Genomic DNA, 20,755 nt, shown 5'->3' on the forward strand with positions numbered 1-20,755 from the left:
TGTCTCTCTTCGGTTTAAACCAGCATCTGCAGTTCCTTCCTACACAAGGAACAAATATGTGTTCTGGGAAAGGGTCTTTCATCGTAGAGAGAGAAGAAAATTACAATAGACAAAGTAATAAGGTGCAGAGTTATTGAATTTGAGGGAATCTTTGTTACAGCAACAGTGATTGAGAAGGCTGAGCAGAGCTGCCTTGAAAACATTCAACCCTACCTGGCTTCTATACTGGAGGAGCTGATGGGACTGATCAGTTCAGGATTCAGCGAAGTCCGCACCCTCTTTGAAAATGAGGTCCATGAATTGAGCACAAAATACCAGAATGCTGGTAACGCTGAGAAACTGAAAGAGGTAAATGGTTTAACATAAATTTGACCCAATTGCTTCATGTTTAGGTTTCCATACAAGGTTACTTGCTCGTCTGTGGTACCGGCTGCATTACCATCACTCCGCACTCTCGGTGCACTACCTCCCCCTGCCCCACACCCTCCTTATCACACCCCATTTGAATTTGTTCTACACTGTTACTGATTTTACTAGCTGGCAACTCAGCTGCATGTCAAAGAAAGATGCTGAAATGTGGCTGGCAGGTTTGTGTGCCAGGCAGCCTTGCAGAACAGACTCAATACCCACAACCCAAGCAGTTGAGAAAGGGGGAAGAGAGAAAGCTGGGAACAATAGTTTATGAGGATGGGGGTTTAAGAGTTAATGTGTACAGATTGCATGTTACGCGTGGTGAGCCTGCTTTACTTACTTAGAATTGCTAGCTAAAGTATAACAGGTTGTTCAGCAGAGGATGTTGTGACTAAAGGAGAAAGGCCCGATAGCAAGTAGTACTGCAGAGAACATCAATCAATACTCTGCCCTCATCAGCAGGGGAATTATTAATCAAATCATTTAGAAAATAGTGGAGATTGGGAGCAGCCGACATTATTTCATGAAAGGGAAAGCTGTTTTAACAAATCTGTTGAAGTTGCAACAAGCAGAATAGATAAGTTTATACAGTGTAATTGGATTTGAAGGCCGCCTATAAAGGGCTACTAATGGCTTTGGAGAAAATATACTGGCTTGGAGATAGACACAAAATGTTGGAGTAACTCAGCAGGACAGGCAGCATCTCTGGATAGAAGGAATGGGTGACGTTTTGGATTGAGACCCTTCTTCAGCCGAAACATCACCCATTCCTTCTATTCAGAGATGCTGCCTGTCCCGCTGAGTTACTCCAGCATTTTGTGTCTATCTTCAGTGTAAACCAGCATCTGCAATTCCTTTCTCCACGTACTGGGTTGGAGTGTGGATTGGTGAATGAACATAAACAGAAAGTAAGAATAAGCAGGTGACCTTTGTGTGGGGATACTGACTAATGAGGCGCTACAAGATTTGCTGCTGCCCCTGTTCTTTTCAGAGTTCAGAAGGACAGATGATTTCATTGAAACATGCAAAATTCTTACAGGACTTGACAAAGTAATTGCAGGGACCAGGGAGAGCCACACTCTGAAAATGACAGGTCAGCCATTTCAGACTGAAAGATGAAGCACTTTTATTTGGAATTCTCTACCCAAGGGGGTTTTGGCAGTTCAGTCACTACATATTTTCATAGCCAAAATGGATAGATCTTTGAATATTAATGATTAGGGATCGTTATTGAAGCCACTGGGAAAGAAAATCTTACATGATCATGATTAATAGTGGTGTTTTCCTCAAGACCCAGATGCCTGTCGCTTCTGCTTCTATTTTTCACCCTCCATTTTCTATCCGATATTAGGGATTTTCAAATCTTTGGAAATATTTTACAATGGGCAACGGTCATAAGCAAATATAAAACTGCCCACGCTCTTTTGAACTTAATAGTTATTCTGCATCAATCTGATAATTGAGGACTAAGGTAAAAGGAAATTTCAGCACCAGAGATTAGTCCCTGGAATCCTCTGTCCAATGTGGATACACTTGCAGGTGTGGCGCGTCGAAAAAGGCCTGAAATAAAGGCGAGGAGCCGGGTATTTCGGGAGGTTTGATTTTAATACGTTTGCTAGACCGGTCAAGTCTGCCAGAGTGAAATCGCGCCCAAAACCTTGTCCTTTATAACCGTAGCAAAGGGCCGCCCCCCTGTGCCGAGGGGTCGGTAGTGGTATGGCCCGACCCTTGGGAGCCGCCACACAGGCTTCATTATGGAGTATATTCAAGAGATCAATAGATTTTAGATATCAAACAATCAAGGGACATGGAGTTTGTATAATATAAAGTAGTAAATGGTCATCCATTAGCTTACTGCCATAGAGCAGATTTGAAGGGCTGAATGGCCTCCTCCAGCTTCTCTGTCGTGTGTGTTCTGTTTATCATCAAAAGTCTTCTGGTGCTTTCTGATCAGTTATTAGCCTTTCACATTCTTTCTGCCTTTTCCCCTTCAGTACCTAGCCCAGCTAATGAACCTTCCTTTTGATGCTGTGAAGATGCAATCATGCTATAATAAAGTCAGCCCTCTGCAAGACCAGCTGCAAGATTTGAAGAACCGTTTCAAGTTCACCAATACCCCATGGCTCGTTCAAACAACTCAAAACTTCATGCAAGAGGTTTGTAATACAGGAGGCTCAGGAGTTCTGGCGTGGTCTACCTCAGTATGAAAAATGTTCCCAATAATTCTTCTGATGGCTCAATATGTGCTGAAAGGAATGACAAACCCATGGGAACAAGAGGAGCTTAAAATTGATCCTGGTGCGTCATGTTAGCTCCAGTAATGCAGACTGTAATGGAGTCTGCATGCATGGAATGGGACACATCCGCCAATAATATCATCATAAGGTCATAAGTGATAGGAACAGAATTAGGCCATTCGACCCATCAAGTCTACACCCGCCATTCAAACATGGCTGATCTATCTCTCCCTCCTCACCCCATTCTCCTACCTTCTCCCCTGACACCCTTACTAATTAAGAATCATGAGATTGATCATGTATCAACAGAATCAGGATATCCTTGGGTAATCTTTTCTTTAATAACCAAAAGGTAATGAAGTTAGTTGTGGCATCCTTATTGCTGCCCACGTTATGAACAGCACCGGTGAAAATATATTTTTGACATTTTTGTATTCAAAGTGAGTGGCAGAGCAAGACAAAGCAAATTTGATTTGATTTGAAAGAAGAACCTACAGAATGAATAGAACAGATGAAAGGAGCAGAATCTACAAGGATTTTAAAATCATTTTGTGAATCTTGAATTTGAGTTGGATGGGCGTGGGGACTGAGGAAAGAATGGAACCAATGAGTGCTTCTGAAGAAGAGCATTTAGTTTGCAGATCTTTGCATTAGCTTGAGTTTCTGAACTCAAGTTCAACTTGAAGGGGATAGGACTGATACAGGTTTTAGCAGTGGAGGGAAAGAAAACCATAAGCAGATTTTTTTTAATGTATTTCAAAATAGACTTTATTCAAGTAATAAATATATACAATGCATGAACCGTGCAAAAAAATCATCCGCCATTCTCGGAGGCTATACAAACATTCAATACTGTTTACCCAAAAAACAATTATACCCCCACCCTTGCCACTCGTGTGGCCCACTGGTGTGAAATCCCCTCCCTTATTTTGAGGGGCGTCTCCACTACACCCTGCCCCCCATGTCCAGCAGCGGAAGGACCCTAGACTGTTGCCCTCCCACAGAGCCTTGGCGTTGGCTGCACCGAGCTTCAGTGCGTCCCTCAGCACGTACTCCTGCAGTCTGCAGCGGCAGATGTTTGAATGTGGCTTTGCTAATGTAAAGCAGAAAGTTTAGCTTAGCTTTGGAACCAGATGCAGCAACCAGATGTTCAGTCTGAAGAAGGGTCTCGACCCCAAACGTCACCTATTCCTTCCCTCCAGAGATGCTGCCTGACCCGCTGAGTTATTCCAGCATTTTGTGTCTACCTTCGTGGCAGCTGGTTACCCCTGTTCAGTCAGGGTGAGCTGCCATTGAGGTTATTCACAATTGTGCTGAAGGTGCATAAGTGTTGAGAGGAGAAAACAAATTGTATCAATTTCCTCATTCTGCAATTTGCACAATTTCATGTGTCCTGCGTGAACTTAAATATTTAATAGAAATTATTTATGACTATATTACATGTTTCTAATATATAATCTTGAGTTATTTAACTTTGCTTCCCACTTCAATCTTACTTGTATATTTTCCTCAGCTGATGGACAATGCAGTCTACACATTTGAAAAACTGTTGTCTGACTCATTGACGACCAAGACATCAAAAACCATAACCTCCATTGAAAAGGTTAAGCAACGAGTTTTAAAGGTAACAAAGTTATTTTTTTAAATGAACTATGTAATTGCAGTAATATTGGAGATGTTTTTAAATTTAGCTGCTGTGTTGGACTTTGAAAGGAGAAGCGTCCTCACAAGTATCATTGCGTGTAATTATATTAAATGATAAATTAATTAAGTCAAGTATTTGGCACCAAAATGTGTCTCTGATTGGCGAGATGATACAAATTGTGTTTTCTCGGCATGAATTTTCAAAGTGCAAGTTGAATAAAGACTTCTAACTCCAACCTGCAGATGGCACCAAATAGGAAGAACAGCAGTAACTTGGCCAGATGGAAACAAGAAATTATATGGAACTGTAGAGAGTCAAGGAAAATAGTGGCACCTGGAGTTCAATGTTGGAAAGTTGAGTTTTGAATCTTAGAAGGACAGAGGTAATAGTTTGTTTATGGGTGAGATTATGAGTTCAAGGATAGATTACCAAAATAAGTTTTCAGACTTGTCCAGAATCTTGTCACCATGCTTCAGCAAAGAAACAAACAGAAAATGCGGGAAGGTATTTCAGTTTTAAGTCTGCTGTCTCATTAGGTCAGATTGCATCTGCGGGTAAGCAGCCGAGATAGTGTTTCATGTGGATGACCTTTCTTTAGAACTGGAACAATTCAGAAAACTGGCATATTTTAAGTTGCAGAGACAAAGGAGGGATGGAGAGTATGAAGATTGGTGTTGAATGAAATAGGTTGGTGAAGGCATGCATATGTTGGCTCATACGTCTAGAGGAAGAATAAATGGAGTGAGTATGGTGGAGATAGAAAGAGAAAACAAAATGCCTGCACTTTGAACGTGAGATGCCAAAAGCAGCTGTTGCTGAAAATCAATGTTTTAATTTTGCTTTTTAATTACTCTGGGAAGTGAAGTTGCCCTTGGAAGAAATAAAGTGATAAACCACTAGAATTGTGAAAGGATTCAACATTTCAGGGCAGGTTGCATAAACATGAACTATACTATGTTTCTTATGGTTTTGAAAGATAGGAGATGGTCACATTGAAGTGTTTAAAAATGGAAACAATTCATGATTCAGTGAGTGAATCCATAACAAAAGGACTAATTAATTATCATAAAATTAAGGCCAGGTTAAAATTAGGAAGCACTATTCCAATGCACAAGACAGTGGAAACATGGAAATATATATTAAATGGAACAGGCTTAAGGAGCTGAATTGTCTACCTCTGTTCAAGTGGTATCTACATTAATTATTTGCATAGTAATCTCTGGTGGCTTTCGAGAATGTAAATGGGGACAGAGACTTATTGCACTAAACCTTCCGATATGCAAGGTTGTAGGACGATAAGTGCAAAACATAATTTGGCTCTCAGGCATCCAAGGTTGGAGTGAGTTATATAGAGGTTAATTTACAGAACTCAGGGCTTTTGAGGAATTTCTTGGACTTTTTTTGTGTTTTTTTTACAACTAGTGGCACTTGAACACTCCTTTATAAATGAGTAATCTTCTTGTTCCCCACACCATTTTAATATCCCAGTGAACTTCGGATGGGAATTCTAATAGGTGGGATATCTACCAAGGGGGAACCTATGAAAGCATGTCAGATGGCACACGATATATGTGTCTTCCCATCTGTATCTCCTCATCTGTAGCTCCTTACCCAGAACTGTAATGTGTGATAAGAATCTTGATGTTTATGATTATAAACAGAATGGGGTTATCTTTAACACAGAATGAAAGTTTAGAATTTAATATTCTAATGAATATGAATATATATTTTTTAAATTCTGTTTATGCACGACATGTTTTGAGGCTCTATGAGGATTTCAAACGTTCTCTTTCTCAGCAATATGACCATGACAGCAGCACACTAAGGAAGAGGTTATTCCAGGAGGCTCTGGTGCAGATTACATTGCCGACACTGCAGAAAACATTGGCACCCAGTTATAAGCGTGTAAGTGACGTGGTTGAAATTGTGGCAACGCAGTTGTATGATAAATACAACAATCAAGTATTATGATATGAAGGGGATAATTTTCCAGACTCTATTATCTTTGCATTGTTTCACTTGATAAGAAAATTTGATATGGATTTTGGCACACCCACATTGCATCCGTAACAAATTCTTGGAATAGAAAATCCTATCAAGCAAGCTTCTATACCGATATGAGAACAACATAGTGTTAGTTGGAGTCTGCCAAAACAAAAAGATTTTAGTCATGAAGTGCTACTTGTAAAATCTTTAATCACTGGGTCTCCTGCGATACCAACATTTAGTGCATTTATGGCGCAGAGCCATTACCTCGTGATTTAATCAGCTGGATTTAATCAGCTAAAGTAATTTTAGCCAAACATATTCAGCTGGATCTTATGCTGATTGGTAAACTACCATAAGTTGGTGGTTCCTAGATTAGGACCATGCCGTCTCAGTTTGTCCCTGGGTTCCATCACTGCATGGCCCACTAATTAAAGAGGTCCAGAGGAGCGGTGGAGCTTTAAGCTAGATGGCCAGCTCTGCATTGATAACTTGTGAGGTTTCACTCACAGGCCCATTCGCTGCCACTGAGAGCAAAGGTCAGTGATTGTCTTTGGCATTGACCAATGCTTTAAATCACAGGTACGATTACCCCAAAAAATAATATTGCAAATTCAAAAATGTAAAAAAAATTAAAACATTAAGAATTTTGCACATTTAAAAACAGAGCAGGCTGTGCAAGGGGATTTCCTCATGTAAATGTACAGGAACATTTAACTTCACTCTGCTGCCCCTTTGGAATCCATGAGGAAATGCAGGAGTCCAGCACCAGCATTTGGAGATACAAGAAACTTCAGTTGCTGGAATCTGGAGAAAAGATAAACTGCTGGAGGAACTCAGCGGGTCAAACAGCCACAGTGGAGGGAAGGGGTTGAATGGAATTTCAGATTGTGATTCTGCATCAGGACTGAGAATTTAGAGACACAAGTGACTGCAGATGCTGGACTCATGAACAAAAATACAAAATGCTGGACAAACTCAACATGTCAGGCAGCATCTGTGAAGGGAAAAGAACAAACAATATTTCAGGTTGGGACCTTTCAGAAGAGCCTGAAACACCATCTTTTATTTCTCCTCCACAGATATTTGCTGACCTGCTGTGTTCCTCCTGCACTTTTGCTGAATGCTTAGAGTGAAGATAGCAAGTGAATAGAAGTAAATAGTAAATAGAAGGGTGACTCAAGAAAATGTTTTCCACATTATCTTATTTTTGTACATGTTTACCACAGTCACATTTATGCTTCAAGTAAAAACCAGCTCCAATACACCTAGTTCAGTGTGCTGTGGAACCTGTTCATTTTATATTTCAGGGCAGGATATCAATTTGACAGACAAGGCTGCACAGAAACGTGAATAAAATCAGAATTTACTTTTAAAAAAATGTTTGTTTCCGTGCAGAGAGAAAGCGTTTGCAATAATTTGGAGGAGGGGAAAGCCTTGTAGTTTAGGGTAGAGGAACAGAGCTGGGGGAAAAAGCTGCTGCCTCAGGTGGGGACAGGTTCCCTAGTGCTCATTTTAAGCTTGCCAAACATCCCTTCATCTTTCGCTCAACCATAGCACAGGGTTTGATACTCAGAACTGAATTCACCAATTTCAAATCTTGAAATGAAAACACAAAATGCTGGTCCGGTTGTGTGTTGTAGACAGCATTTGTGGAAAGCAAAACATCTCTAACATTTTGGATTGATGACCTTTCATTGGAGCTAGTCAACCTGAAATATTAGTAGGAAGGAACTGCTGATGTTGGTTTACATCGAAGATAGATACAAAATGCTAGAGTAACTCAGCAGGTCAGGCAGCATCTCGGGGGGGGGGAAGGAATAGGTGACGTTTCGGGTTGAGACCCTCCTTCGGACACTCACCTCTTCTCCAGAGATGCTGCTTGACCCATTGAGTTACTCCAGCATTTTATGTCTAACCTGAAATATTAAGTCTGCTTCTCCCTCCTCAGGTGCTGCCCAACTGGCTGAGTACCTTCCACATTTTCAGATTTCCTGCATCGGCAATGTACTATTGTTAAATTGATTCACTGTTGCAGTCCTGAAATATCGCTGTTCACTATGATCCTTAATGATGACTGTTAGCAAAATAAGTGAAGGGATCTCCTTTCCTTTCACCCTCCAGCCTGTTGGAACGGAGATAATATGTGGATGTTTGGGGAAGCTGCAGCATAGAAGCCTGAGTACTGTGATTCTTTAGGGAAAGAAAATGAAATCAGAGCAAAGTCACCAGATAACAGGAAAACAACTGAGTGTTTAAATCATAAGGTCATAAGTTATAGGAGCAGAATTAGGCCATTCGGCCCATCGTCTACGGCATTCAATCATGGCTGATCTATCTCTCCCTCCTAACCCCATTCTCCTGCCTTCTCCCCATAACCCCTGACACCCGTACTAATTAAGAATCTATCTATCTCTGCCTTAAAAATGGGGAATTTGTGGGGTGTAGGAAATTTGAACTCACACCAGCCTTTCTTGCTGCATCTTCAGGAAACTTTGAAATTACACCTCAGTCTACAAATTTAAGTCAGTTTTTTAAAATTGCTTTATCAGTCAAGGAAACAATGTTATCACCATCAACTAAATATGCCAATTTTAGAATTAACATACCCAATTAATCAGGAATAATACAGCTTTAAAATTATATTGTGTGATAATAGATATCACTACATGAAATATGTCCCTCTATTATTTAAACTAAAAAGGTAATTTTATGAAGTTCATGGATTATGGATTGCTACCAATCTCAATCCCTGGTATATTTAATTTTAAAAATGTGTTTGATTTTCAAAAGTTGAGAAATGACTTAATTTTATCCTAAAATATTGCAATACCAAAATGAGGGAAAGAAACTGGAAGGAGACAATAATCAGATTATGTATCTACAAAGGTAAAGGAATTATGTTTTCAAGGTTCTTCCATTCAAACATCACATACAAGAATCTTGGTGATTTTCTGACTAGTGGTCAATATTGTGCTAATGTGATAAATTGAAGGTCCGGATGGTCGGGGTTAAAGTTATCCTTTTAGCAAGGAACTGAGCATAAACTTTTTCTCCTTGAACAGGAACTTCAGAAATTTGAGCAATACATCTTTGCAGACTACACAAAACTCGTTCAAGTGGAGAACATCTACGAAGAAATTTTACTTCACACCATTATCAGGGAAGTGGTCAAAGGTAAAGAATGTGTTGACCCTAGAAAATGAGCCCAAGCTTCAGAATAGCCGATAAAGATTAAAACAGTTAATAGCTATAATCAATCTTGAAAACAATCGCAATAAAACCCCCTGCCCTTTTGTAATTTAATCTGTAGATATACTCAACATTTTTTCACTTTCATTAAAGAGAGAAAAAACATTGTGGCAAGTGTTCTGCTCACCTGCTGAAAACAGGTTCAGGTAGGTAGGTAGGCGACGGTTTGATGCTACAAATTGGCTGCGAGCTAACTAGAAGATAGCTCAAGCATCATGACAAATTTCTCACTGAAGGTTCTCACTAGTTTCCTCCTTACCTTATCAACTAATTTTCATGTCTATCTCAATTCTGCTTGCTGTCTCTTCTTTGTGTTTAATGAATTTCTTTCCTCTCTTGAATCACTTGCTCCATAAGACTTCTCCAACCATTGGAGAGGTTCACTCAGTCATCTCTTGACTTCACCATTGCACAGTGCCTCACTATTCACATTAGTTTTAGCATAGATAATCCCACCATCTTTTCCCATGTCAGCTCCATTTTCTTCGATGCTTGGCCCAGGAAAACCTTTCCCTCAAATCAACAACTTCTGAAACACTTTCAAATTCCTATTGTAGCCTATGGTGCTCCACCATTGTGATATTGCTGCCTCAAATATAGTTCTTTAACCTTGATTCCATTGAAACTATTACCCAATCTCACTATAGTCCCTAGTCCTGGTATAGCCTTCATCTCAGCTATGTTAGGTGCAAGGAACATGTCCTTCAAGCCCAGTGGTGAACCATTAGCTCAACCATCATTTGCCGCAGTGGGGGGAAGGGATAGTTCTGTTACTACCATGCAATCTTGCAACATGGACTAATGAACCACCATATCAGTGAAGGATTACAAATTTTGTAAATTTAGACTGAAAGGACATATTGGCAATCGTAATCATGAAACTATCAGCCCTTGACTATTTTGTTATTGGCTTTTAATGAATTAAATCTGTTGTCCTCATTCAGCCTGCCCCATGAGCCCAAAGACCAACACCAATGTGGTTGACTAGTAATCTATCTCTGATATAGTCTAGGGAAGTATTTAAGAATAAAATTAAATTGTCAAACTGGCATCATCGACACAGGCACCAGATACAGTCAAAATAAAGGTCAACTCTGCAGAGTCCTCCACACTGACATTTGGGGATGTGCCAACATTTTGAAAACTGCCCTAAAGGTTAATAAAGCGACATATTCAGATACACAGAGCCATACAATAACCATATAACCATATAACAATCACAGCACGGAAACAGGCCCGTTCGGCCCTACCAGTCCACGCCGACCACTTTCTCTGACGTAGTCTCATCTACCTGCTCTCAGACCATAACCCTCCAATCCCCTCCCATCCATATACCTATCCAATTTACTCTTAAATAATAAAATCGAGCCTGCCTCCACCACTTCCACCGGAAGCTCATTCCACACAGCCACCACCCTCTGAGTAAAGAAGTTACCCCTCATGTTACCCCTAAACTTTTGTCCCTTAATTCTGAAGTTATGTCCCCTTGTTGGAATCTTCCCCACTCTCAAAGGGAAAAGCCTACCCACGTCAACTCTGTCCGTCCCTCTTAAAACTTTAAAAACCTCTATCAAGTCCCCCCTCAACCTTCTACGCTCCAAAGAATAAAGACCCAACCTGTTCAACCTCTCTCTGTAGCTTAAGTGCTGAAACCCAGGCAACATTCTAGTAAATCTCCTCTGTACCCTCTCCATTTTGTTGACATCCTTCCTATAATTTGGCGACCAGAACTGCACACCATACTCCAGATTCGGCCTCACCAATGCCCTGTACAATTTTAACATTACATCCCAACTTCTATATTCGATGCTCTGATTTATAAAGGCAAGCATACCAAACGCCTTCTTCACCACCCTATCCACATGAGATTCCACCTTCAGGGAACAATGCACAGTTATTCCCAGATCCCTCTGTTCCACTGCATTCCTCAATTCCCTACCATTTACCCTGTACGTCCTATTTTGATTTGTCCTACCAAAATGCAGCACCTCACACTTATCAGCATTAAACTCCATCTGCCATCTTTCAGCCCACCCTTCCAAAAGGCCCAAGTCTCTCTGTAGACTTTGAAAATCTACTTCATTATTAACTACACCACCTATCTTAGTATCATCTGCATACTTACTAATCCAATTTGCCACACCATCATCCAGATCATTAATGGAAATGACAAACAACAGTGGACCCAACACAGATCCTTGGGGTACTCCACTAGACACTGGCCTCCAACCTAACATACAGTTGTCAACCATTACCCTCTGGTATCTCCCATTCAGCCATTGTTGAATCCATTTATTCACAAAATGCTGGAGTAACTCAGCAGGTCAGGCAGCATCTTGGGAGAGAAGGAATGGGTGACGTTTCGGGTCGAGACCCTTCTTCAGACTGATGTTGGGGGTGGGACAAAGGAAGGATATAGGTGGAGACAGGAAGATAGAGGGAGATCTGGGAAGGAGGAGGGGAAGGGAGGGACAGAGGAGCTATCTGAAGTTGGAGAAGTCGACGTTCATACCACCGGGCCGCAAACTGCCCAGGCGAAATATGAGGTGCTGCTCCTCCAATTTCCGGCGGGCCTCACTATGGCACTGGAGGAAGCCCATGACAGAGAGGTCAGACTGGGAATGGGAGGGGGAGTTAAAGTGCTGGGCCACCGGGAGATCCATCTTGCAACCTCACTATTAATACCCAACGATTTAACCTTCTTAATCAACCTTCCATGTGGGACCTTGTCAAATGCCTTACTAAAGTCCATATAGACAACATCCACAGCCTTGCCCTTATCAATTTCCCTGGTAACCTCTTCAAAAAATTCAATGTAGCTCAGTGGATCACTGATTTCTCTATCATGATTCCTGTGTGGATTTTGTTCCACCAGTGGTGACTGGACTCACTGGAGATGGCAGCACAGTGGTATCCAGATAGGAGGATGTGTCCTGGGAAGGTGGGTGGGTAACACCATGCTGATTACCAGTTACTCTCCTCCCTCAGTGAATGAGTCAGATCTCCTCCATGTTGGACATCATTTGGAAGAAGTATTAGCATCATCTCTTATCTCCTCACATGACACTAACTTGGAAATATTTTGCCAGTCCTTCACCGTTGCTGATACTCCTGACCCAACAGCACTGTGAGAGTATCCTCATGGACGAACTGCAGCAGTTCAGGAAGGTGGCTCATCTCCGTCTCTCAAGGATTATTAGAAAAGAGCAATAGCAGTGGCCTTCCCAGCAAACCCTGGATCTTAATCTTTAAATGTAAAGCACAGACAGAAAATGTTCACAGGGTGAGGAATCACTGAATAATCATTGAACCGATCTTGTGTAGCTGGTCCCCTATTCATCATGTGGGTATCTCCATCATGTTATCTGGGAGTATTTTAGATACAGTACATGACAGATTCAGCATCTCAAATTTGGGCATCTATGAGGCACCATGGGCTGTCAACAATGCTGCTGTATTCCAGCACAATCTATAGGTTAATGGTTAACATTTTTTTTGTTTTAAATCCTTCCATGGCTTTGTTCATTATTTCTGTAGCCTCTGGCTCTTCAAGCCTTTGAGATCTCTGCATCTTTCATTCTGAGACCATGTGTCTCTGAATTTAATTACTCAACACAGCCTGACTGTGGCTTCAACTCCAAAGCATTTGAATTTCTTCTTTGCGTCTGTATCTCTCGTCTCTCCTCAAGATATAATCTGCTTCTTTGATCAAGCTTTTCTGCAGCTAACCTGGTATCTCTTACAGGGAAGTTCAGTGTCAAATTTTGATCATGATGCTTTTGTGAAACACCTCGGAATGCTTTCCTGTACTAAAGGTATTAATTTTTTTGTGCCACATTGAAAGTAAAGATCCTGGCTGAAGATACAAGGGCACAAAATATCACTAACTCTCTTTCTCAAATCTGGATTGTTGCCTTCCAGACCTGCCCATCTTTATTACAACACTGCATTTTAACCTCTCCACTCAAGGTTTCCCTCTGCCTGCAGCACTGAAATAGACAGAACTGAAGTCACGAATACCATCCTCTGTGACTCTGATTGTGCTGTATTGCCCCATCTCAATACTACAATTTTATGAAGCTTTTTGCACATTTAACTGTATTTATCCATTCACCAACTCCATTTCCACCTCTCTCAACCACTGATGTATGCAGCTTAGTGAAAGCTCCTTCCCTTGATCCCAGTCTGACCTGATTGTAACAATGTCACCTACCCCCATCTCCATATCATTGGAGACCCATGAGGAACTAGCTTTAGGTTTTTCCATCCTTCATTGCACCTTGGTGATGCCATCTGAAGCCAGCTAAACACTATTGTTGTTTTTCAGTTAAACACTATTGTTGTTTTTCAGTTAAACACTATCGTTGTTTTTCAGTTAAACACTATCGTTGTTTTTCAGTTAAACACTATTGTTGTTTTGGCTCTTACCCTGCACCTCAATAAATTTGCCTCCGCTTGGACTTTGTCTTAAGACCATAGCAGACAGAGCACAACTTTGGCATTCATCGCCACAGCTTCTGAACCCTCACACCTTAGAGTGGCCACCAATTTCCATCTCTGAAACATCACCTGCCTCCCTGCTTACCTTAGGCTACCTGCGTGAAATTTATGCCTTCGACGATGCTAAATGCTGGTCTGCCTGGAATTCCAGCCCCCACAGTCTGTAAACTTCAGCTTGTCCAAAACGCTACTGTTTCTATCCTTTGGTACACCGTCTTGCTCAGTATCACCCCTAGAATTAGTCATCCTTAGTCACGCTGCGAAATAAGTCGCTAGTAATGGAGGTGACTGGAGCTGGAGATTAAAACCAGCAGATTCTGCTGTTCCCATGGTCGGAATGGCAAATGAGAACACATTGGCATTGGCCGCTGAGGTTAAGATTCTAGTGGCTCTTATGGGCTCCCAAATCTCCTGGGAAACCTTCAACATTGGTGCCTGAAGACTATCCACCCGCGATCCGTGCAGCCTCCAGTCGCCAAGCCTACAGTTTAAATTTCCCATCATTTTCCTAACCTGGCCTCACCTTTTCCTGTAATCACCTCTGCGTTCCTTTGATTCAGGTCTCCTGTGCATTCGCTGCTCTGCATTTCACCTGTTTGGGCAAACCTTTGGAAATTCCCTCGCTGCACTCCTCTTACGTTGCATCACCCTCTCCTGCATTAAGATTTTTTTAAACTCTTTGACTCGCTTGTTCTTAAACTCGCTAACATTACTATTAATGGCTTGATTGTAGTTGATTGCGCCTCTGAATTTCTTTTGCAGAAATCCGGTTGCTTTGGAAGGTTATCTGTGTTATTTTATTCTCATTTGTAAAACAACTTACTTTTCTCCTGCTAGTGGTGCAAGAAGCTGCCATGTTGAAAAAACATAATCTGTTTGAAGACAACTTGCCTTACACCAGTGATAGCGATGGTAATCTCACGGATAAAAATGAAGGAAAGACACCACCAGATTCTCAACCCAGGAGCCCAGCCAAAACATCACCAGCAGGCTCATGTGCTGAGGAACTGGAAGTTGATAAAAAAGCGATTTCACAAAATTCTGCTCCTACATCGGATATTCTGCTGAATGAGAAACAGGAAAGTGAACAGTCATCAGCTTCTCGTGAGAAATCTGGTGATGAAATCCTTCACACCAAGCAGAATGGAGAGGTGATGGCCCAACTTGATATAAATGCAGTACAGGAAACCAGTGCAGACACAGGGATTTATCAGGAAGCTGAAAATCCTATTGGATTAAATAATGCAAACAGTTATGAGAATGTAGCAGGAAATGAATCTCAGAACAGGCAAGAAAGTGAAAAGGAGAATGAAAATGTAACTTCAGCTTCCGATAGTTTAAAAGAAATACATGACTTGCTAACCGTAGAAATAGTGCCAGCTGAGGAGAATCCTGAAAACCAGGAAGCTTTGCCATGCAAAGCCAATGATGCAAGCCACGTTGAAGTGCACAATGAATCCAGTCCAAAAATGGATGAACATTTAAAGGACATAAGTGAAACAAATGGAGAAGACAACCCATCAATAGTTGAATCCATGGAAGGTCAACAGGAGAAAATTGAGGAACACGAAGAAGAAACCTTGCTGGTGCCAGCTGAGGATCTTGTGGAAGGCCAGAAAGAAGAGGAAAACGAACTCAAGAGCTTCACTTCAACAACTGATGAATTGGTGGAAGGTCAGAATAAAGACGATAAGGAATGGAAGGGCTTACCATCAACAGTTGATGAACTTGTAGAAGATCAGGGTAAGAAAGAGAATGAGATTGAAAGCTACCCATCAACAGTTGAAGAAGTTGTGGATGTTCAGCATAACGAAGATAATGAATGTAAAGGCCTACCATCAACAGTTGATCAACTTCAGGAAAGTCAAGATAAGGAAGATAATGAATGCCAGACCTTGCCAATGGTTAATAATCTTGAATGCAAGACCTTGACAATGGTTAATGATATTGCAGAAGGTCAGGGCAAGGAAGGCAAGGACTCGCATGAAGACCTATCAACAACACTTAATGAAGGATCACAAGGACAAGGTGAGATGATTGCAGAACCTGAAAAAGAAGACATACCACAAAAAATCAATGACTGTTTGGAAACTGAGCCTTCCACTGATGGTGTTGAGTCTAAAGCAGTTTCTGGGAGTGCCCCAATATTGAGCAAGGCAGAAGCTGAAGAAATTGGTTCTGTACACCCAGAAGATAATGAAGTGCTACATGATGCTTCTGAAAAGGAGGAAGTAGAAAAGACTGAATCGGGATGAAACTAAAAGAGATGACAAGAATTCTCAGATGTGGATGATCATTGATTTGGTAGCAGAGGGAAAGGAATTAACAATGTAACATGATTGTGATTGTTGTATTGCTGCAGAAAAGCAATCCATCGAATCAGCAGAAACTGAAATAATGGAACTTTAAGCCCAAACTCCATAAAATCAATTATAATGTGAGATGTCTAAGATGCCAAAAGCCCATCTTCCATTTGATTTGGATTCTTTACCAAGACTCAGTGCTTTCCTGATTACACCAGGCATTCCAGATGATACCGAACATTATTGTTCATTGCCCGTTTATGCAAGCTTCAACTGGCTACGCAGAGACACAGATTGAACTACTTTGACAGAAGAAGTAAATTCCCTTATCATAGTGACTCAAACAAGAGTACACGAATATGAAAAAGGTAGAAAGAGTTGAGTTGAATGAAACAGGTTACTGGAAGAGATAGCTATTGTGCAAATTCAAGAAACTTGGAACATTTAATGATTAACTTCTTTGGTAATCGTGTTATGTGATGATAATGAGAATATCTACAGAATATATTATTTTTAAGTGTTCAAATACTGGGCTATCTTCATGAAGGATTGACAGGGTGGCTGAATCCATGTAATATACACTGAACAGTTCCTGAAATGTTCTGCCTTATACACGCTGTCAACATGGAATGCCATGCAATGATTTATATTACTCTGTTTATGGTATAGAATGTACAGATTCAGAGATCATAGAATTATACAGCAGAGAAGCAGGCCCTTGGATCCACCATGCCCATGCTGAACTTTTTGTCCATCTACATCAATCCTATTTGCCTGCATCCTTCTATACCATGGCTATTTAAGTGCCTGCTCTTTGCACTTAGTTAAGTGCCTGAATTCATTATGGTTTTAGCCATGTATAAAACTGTAACCATTTAATAGAGTGCGCAGTTACAGTAGTACCAAAAACTGATTTGGAGTTCAGAGCTCTGTATAAATAATGACACACATTTAACCGCAGATGCTGAAATCTTGCATAGAACGCAAAGTGCTGGAGTAACTCAGTGAGTCAGGCAGAATCTCTGGAGGACATGGACAGGCGACATTCAGAAGGAGTGTAGGAAAGAACTGCAGATGCTGGTTTAAATCGAAGATAGACACAAAATGCTGGAGTAACCTAGCGGGACAGGCAGCATCTCTGGAGAGAAGGAATGGATGACGTTTCAGGGTCTGAAGAAGGGTCTCGACCCAAAACATCACCCATTCCTTCTCTCCAGAGAGGCTGCCTGTCCCGCTGAGTTACTCCAGCATTTTGTGTCTATCCTGTCAGAAGGAGGGTCCGGACCCAAAACGTCACCTGTCAATGTTCTCTAGAGATGCTGCCTGACTCGCTGAGTAACTTCAGCACTTTGTTTTCTCTCTATAATCAATGAATCAATCAATCAATCAATCAATCAATACTTTATTATAGACTTAGGGTCCAGATAAAAGACAAGATGTTACATAGAATAGATTACATACAAAAGCACAATAAATTACACACAAAAGCACGTTAATTACACACAAAAGCACAATAAATTACACACAAAAGCACAATAAATTACTTACAAAAGCACAATACATGGTTTAAAACCAAGAACTTTTTAAAAAATCAGTCCTACAATGAGACGACTATACCAATGTCTCCACAGCTGGGATTAGTAATGTGTAGTGCTAAACCTTATGTTTGATAAGGCCAAGATGATTTCATTTTCAGAGTAATTAATCCGGCAAATAAATTTATACATAAGATTTCTTAAGATTTCTTATGTATTGTTTCTTATCCTTAGACAACTTGCCACTCATAGTACTGCTCTGTGTGACTAGTTTATAGGAGTTTGGCAATCTTACACTAGTCCCGGTGTGGAGTGTGCTGTAAACATAACTAGTACTTCAGGCAAGCTACTGTTGTCACTTTGGCACAAACTAAAACAGGACTGATAACATCATGTGGAATGTTTTTGCTGTATCCTAACCTTTAATATTAAACACAGTGAAATTTGCAGCTTATGGTTATAAATTGTCAACTGAAAGCTTATCAGCTATCTAAAAGAAAACTGTAAAGCTGAACGTAAGATCATTTCACAAAAGGGAACAAATGAAACATTTCCATTTACCTTCCAATAGGAGAAATGGGACAATAAAATGAGTGCGTGCATGTCCCATACCACATTCAAACTTTTTTGGCTAAGAAGATTTAAAGATTGCAGCTTTCAATTTTGGCGTAGGGAAGGAATGAAAGAAGGGCTTCTTTGAAGTGAGGGGTCACTCCAGGCTGTTGCATGTGAGTCCCGACCACTTCCTAAAACTAGAGATGAGTGAAAGTATGTGTCTCGTGGCATTTAATAAAGTGGGGAGCACATTTTAAATGGAAAAAAATAAACAAAATAGCCGAGGGCCTGATGCAGTAAAACTATATAGAGCACTAAATGATAAGGAGAAAAAGCTATAACAAGACTATCACTTTATCCATTGATAAATTAGCTCTTACACCAGCTCACTCCATTTAAAAATGACATATGAGGTACTTAATTGCACCCATCTGTTTCATGTGAGAAAACCTGAAATGAAATGCTATCTTTAGTTCATAACAAGAAAAGAACACCCGTTACTGTATCTTCTATTAGAACAATCGATGGTTATTCTCAGGGAAACAAGAGAACTCTTCAGACAGTGGCAGTACAATCATTGAAATTTCACCAGTGGTCAATTATACAGTAAACCATTATGAAGCAAAATAAAATGTGCTCTTCTCATCTTTCCAATTTTGCTACTTTCAGCTAAAAAAAGAGAAATGCGAGTTATGTCTATTTTGATTGAGGGGGCCTGATAGTTTCCACAGAGTTAAAGTGGCATTTCAACAATAAATGGATCTGAGTGCAAAATGTACACTTGTGTAAGGTTCAATTAATTGTTAAATACATCTCACATTAAAACAATTTAAAAATTGTTGCTAAATTTAATTACGTCAAAACAATTTCACTTTTGCCTACACTTATAGATTGTAGACCATGACAGTACTGTGTGGTGTTAGTGTCTTCCATAATCTACTTATACCCCTTTACCGGGGGTCATCACCTTGCAAACAAGTCAATAACACATCAGAAGTGTGTTTCCTGTGAATTTTCACCACATAAAAATTGAGTTGTGCCACAAGAAAAATCTTAGTATTGATTTAAAAGCAGGAATTGGGCATCGAGTTATTTGCAACTTCTCTGTCATTCAATGAGGATCTTGGCTGAGCTTTAACCTCAGTCCATGACAAACCTCGTAGGTGTTTAATACTCTGAATTATTCAGTGACTGAGCTTCCGCAGCCCTACTGGATAGATAATTTCAAAGACACGCTTCCATCTGTGTGACAAAAAATCTCCTCATTTCAGTCCTGAATGGTTAAACGCTGGGTTCGAGACACCGCAACCAGGAGAAACATCGTACATGTGACAAACTTGTCAAGCTTCAGAAATATTTTGTATGTTTCAATGAGAATTCCTCTTATTCTTCTAAACTCCAGAGTATAGATCCAGTTTATTTAATTTAATCCCTGCATTCCACAAATCAATCCAGTGAACCTTTGTGACTTTCCCTCCAATGCAAGTATATCCTTCTTTAGGATGTGAGATCAGAGTCGTATACATTGGTCTAGATGAGGTCTCACCCAGGGTTCTGTATAAATTAAATAAGCCATCTTTACTCATGCACATAAAATCTCTGACGATAAAGGTCTATGTATCCTTTGCCTTTCTATTTCTTTGATGTATCTGCATTTAGCTTTCAATGATTTATATACACGGTAAGCTGGTCTATCTGGATGCTGACATCCTTCAATCCCTTATCCTTTTTCAAATGTAGTATTTTACTATTTTGTTTACTTTCATTTTATGTTCTTAATTTAAAACACTGATCCCAAGCCTCTCCTGCAATAGATGGATAAAACTGATGGAATCACATATAATATTTTAATCACAGTTTTCCACGTTCTGAAATTTGTTTAAGATTTCTGCTGTAATTGACACTTTCAACACTTGAGATTGGAAATGGAAGTAGTTATCTTTTGAAGAAATTAAATTCTCAATAATTTTACTGTGCATAAACTTTAAATGTACACCCTTGTTGCTATTACACGGCAAAAGCAAGGAGGCTCTGGAAACAATGTATCTGTCTTTAAATATCTTCTGTAATTATGTATTTCTGATTTAATTTGAATATATATGTTGACTCTGACGAAAGTTACAAAACTGAATATTTTAACTATCAGTGCTTTGTCTGGAATAGATAAGCTCTTTGAAGACTGTCAAGAACCCATCTCTTCATTGCTGGAGATAATCTTTCTAAATAAATAAGTGATCATTAAAAATCAATTTTCAAACTCTGTGGTTATTAAGAAATAAAGCTTCATCTATTTGCTGCAGGAAAATTGCCTAATAAATAAAAGTTTCATCA

At 40.1% G+C, this 20,755-nt stretch overlaps 1 protein-coding gene across 2 annotated transcripts in view; it reads left to right on the forward strand.

Annotated features, from left to right (window-relative positions):
* LOC144597878 (protein Niban 1-like) overlaps positions 1 to 20,755 on the forward strand; it is a 95,731-nt gene extending 74,976 nt beyond the window's left edge. Inside the window, exons 9-14 of one of the 2 annotated variants that reach the window (XM_078407609.1) lie at positions 161 to 348; positions 2,406 to 2,567; positions 4,162 to 4,272; positions 6,091 to 6,198; positions 9,345 to 9,456; positions 14,869 to 20,755. In XM_078407609.1, the coding sequence (XP_078263735.1) occupies positions 161 to 348; positions 2,406 to 2,567; positions 4,162 to 4,272; positions 6,091 to 6,198; positions 9,345 to 9,456; positions 14,869 to 16,286 (2,099 nt within the window). In that variant the 3' untranslated portion in view covers positions 16,287 to 20,755. The remainder of the gene's footprint in view (positions 1 to 160; positions 349 to 2,405; positions 2,568 to 4,161; positions 4,273 to 6,090; positions 6,199 to 9,344; positions 9,457 to 14,868) is intronic. The other variant, XM_078407610.1, reaches the window with a different exon arrangement.

This window comes from Rhinoraja longicauda, chromosome 11 (assembly GCF_053455715.1).
Source record: "Rhinoraja longicauda isolate Sanriku21f chromosome 11, sRhiLon1.1, whole genome shotgun sequence".
In the NCBI taxonomy this organism is placed as follows: Eukaryota; Metazoa; Chordata; class Chondrichthyes; order Rajiformes; family Arhynchobatidae; genus Rhinoraja; species Rhinoraja longicauda.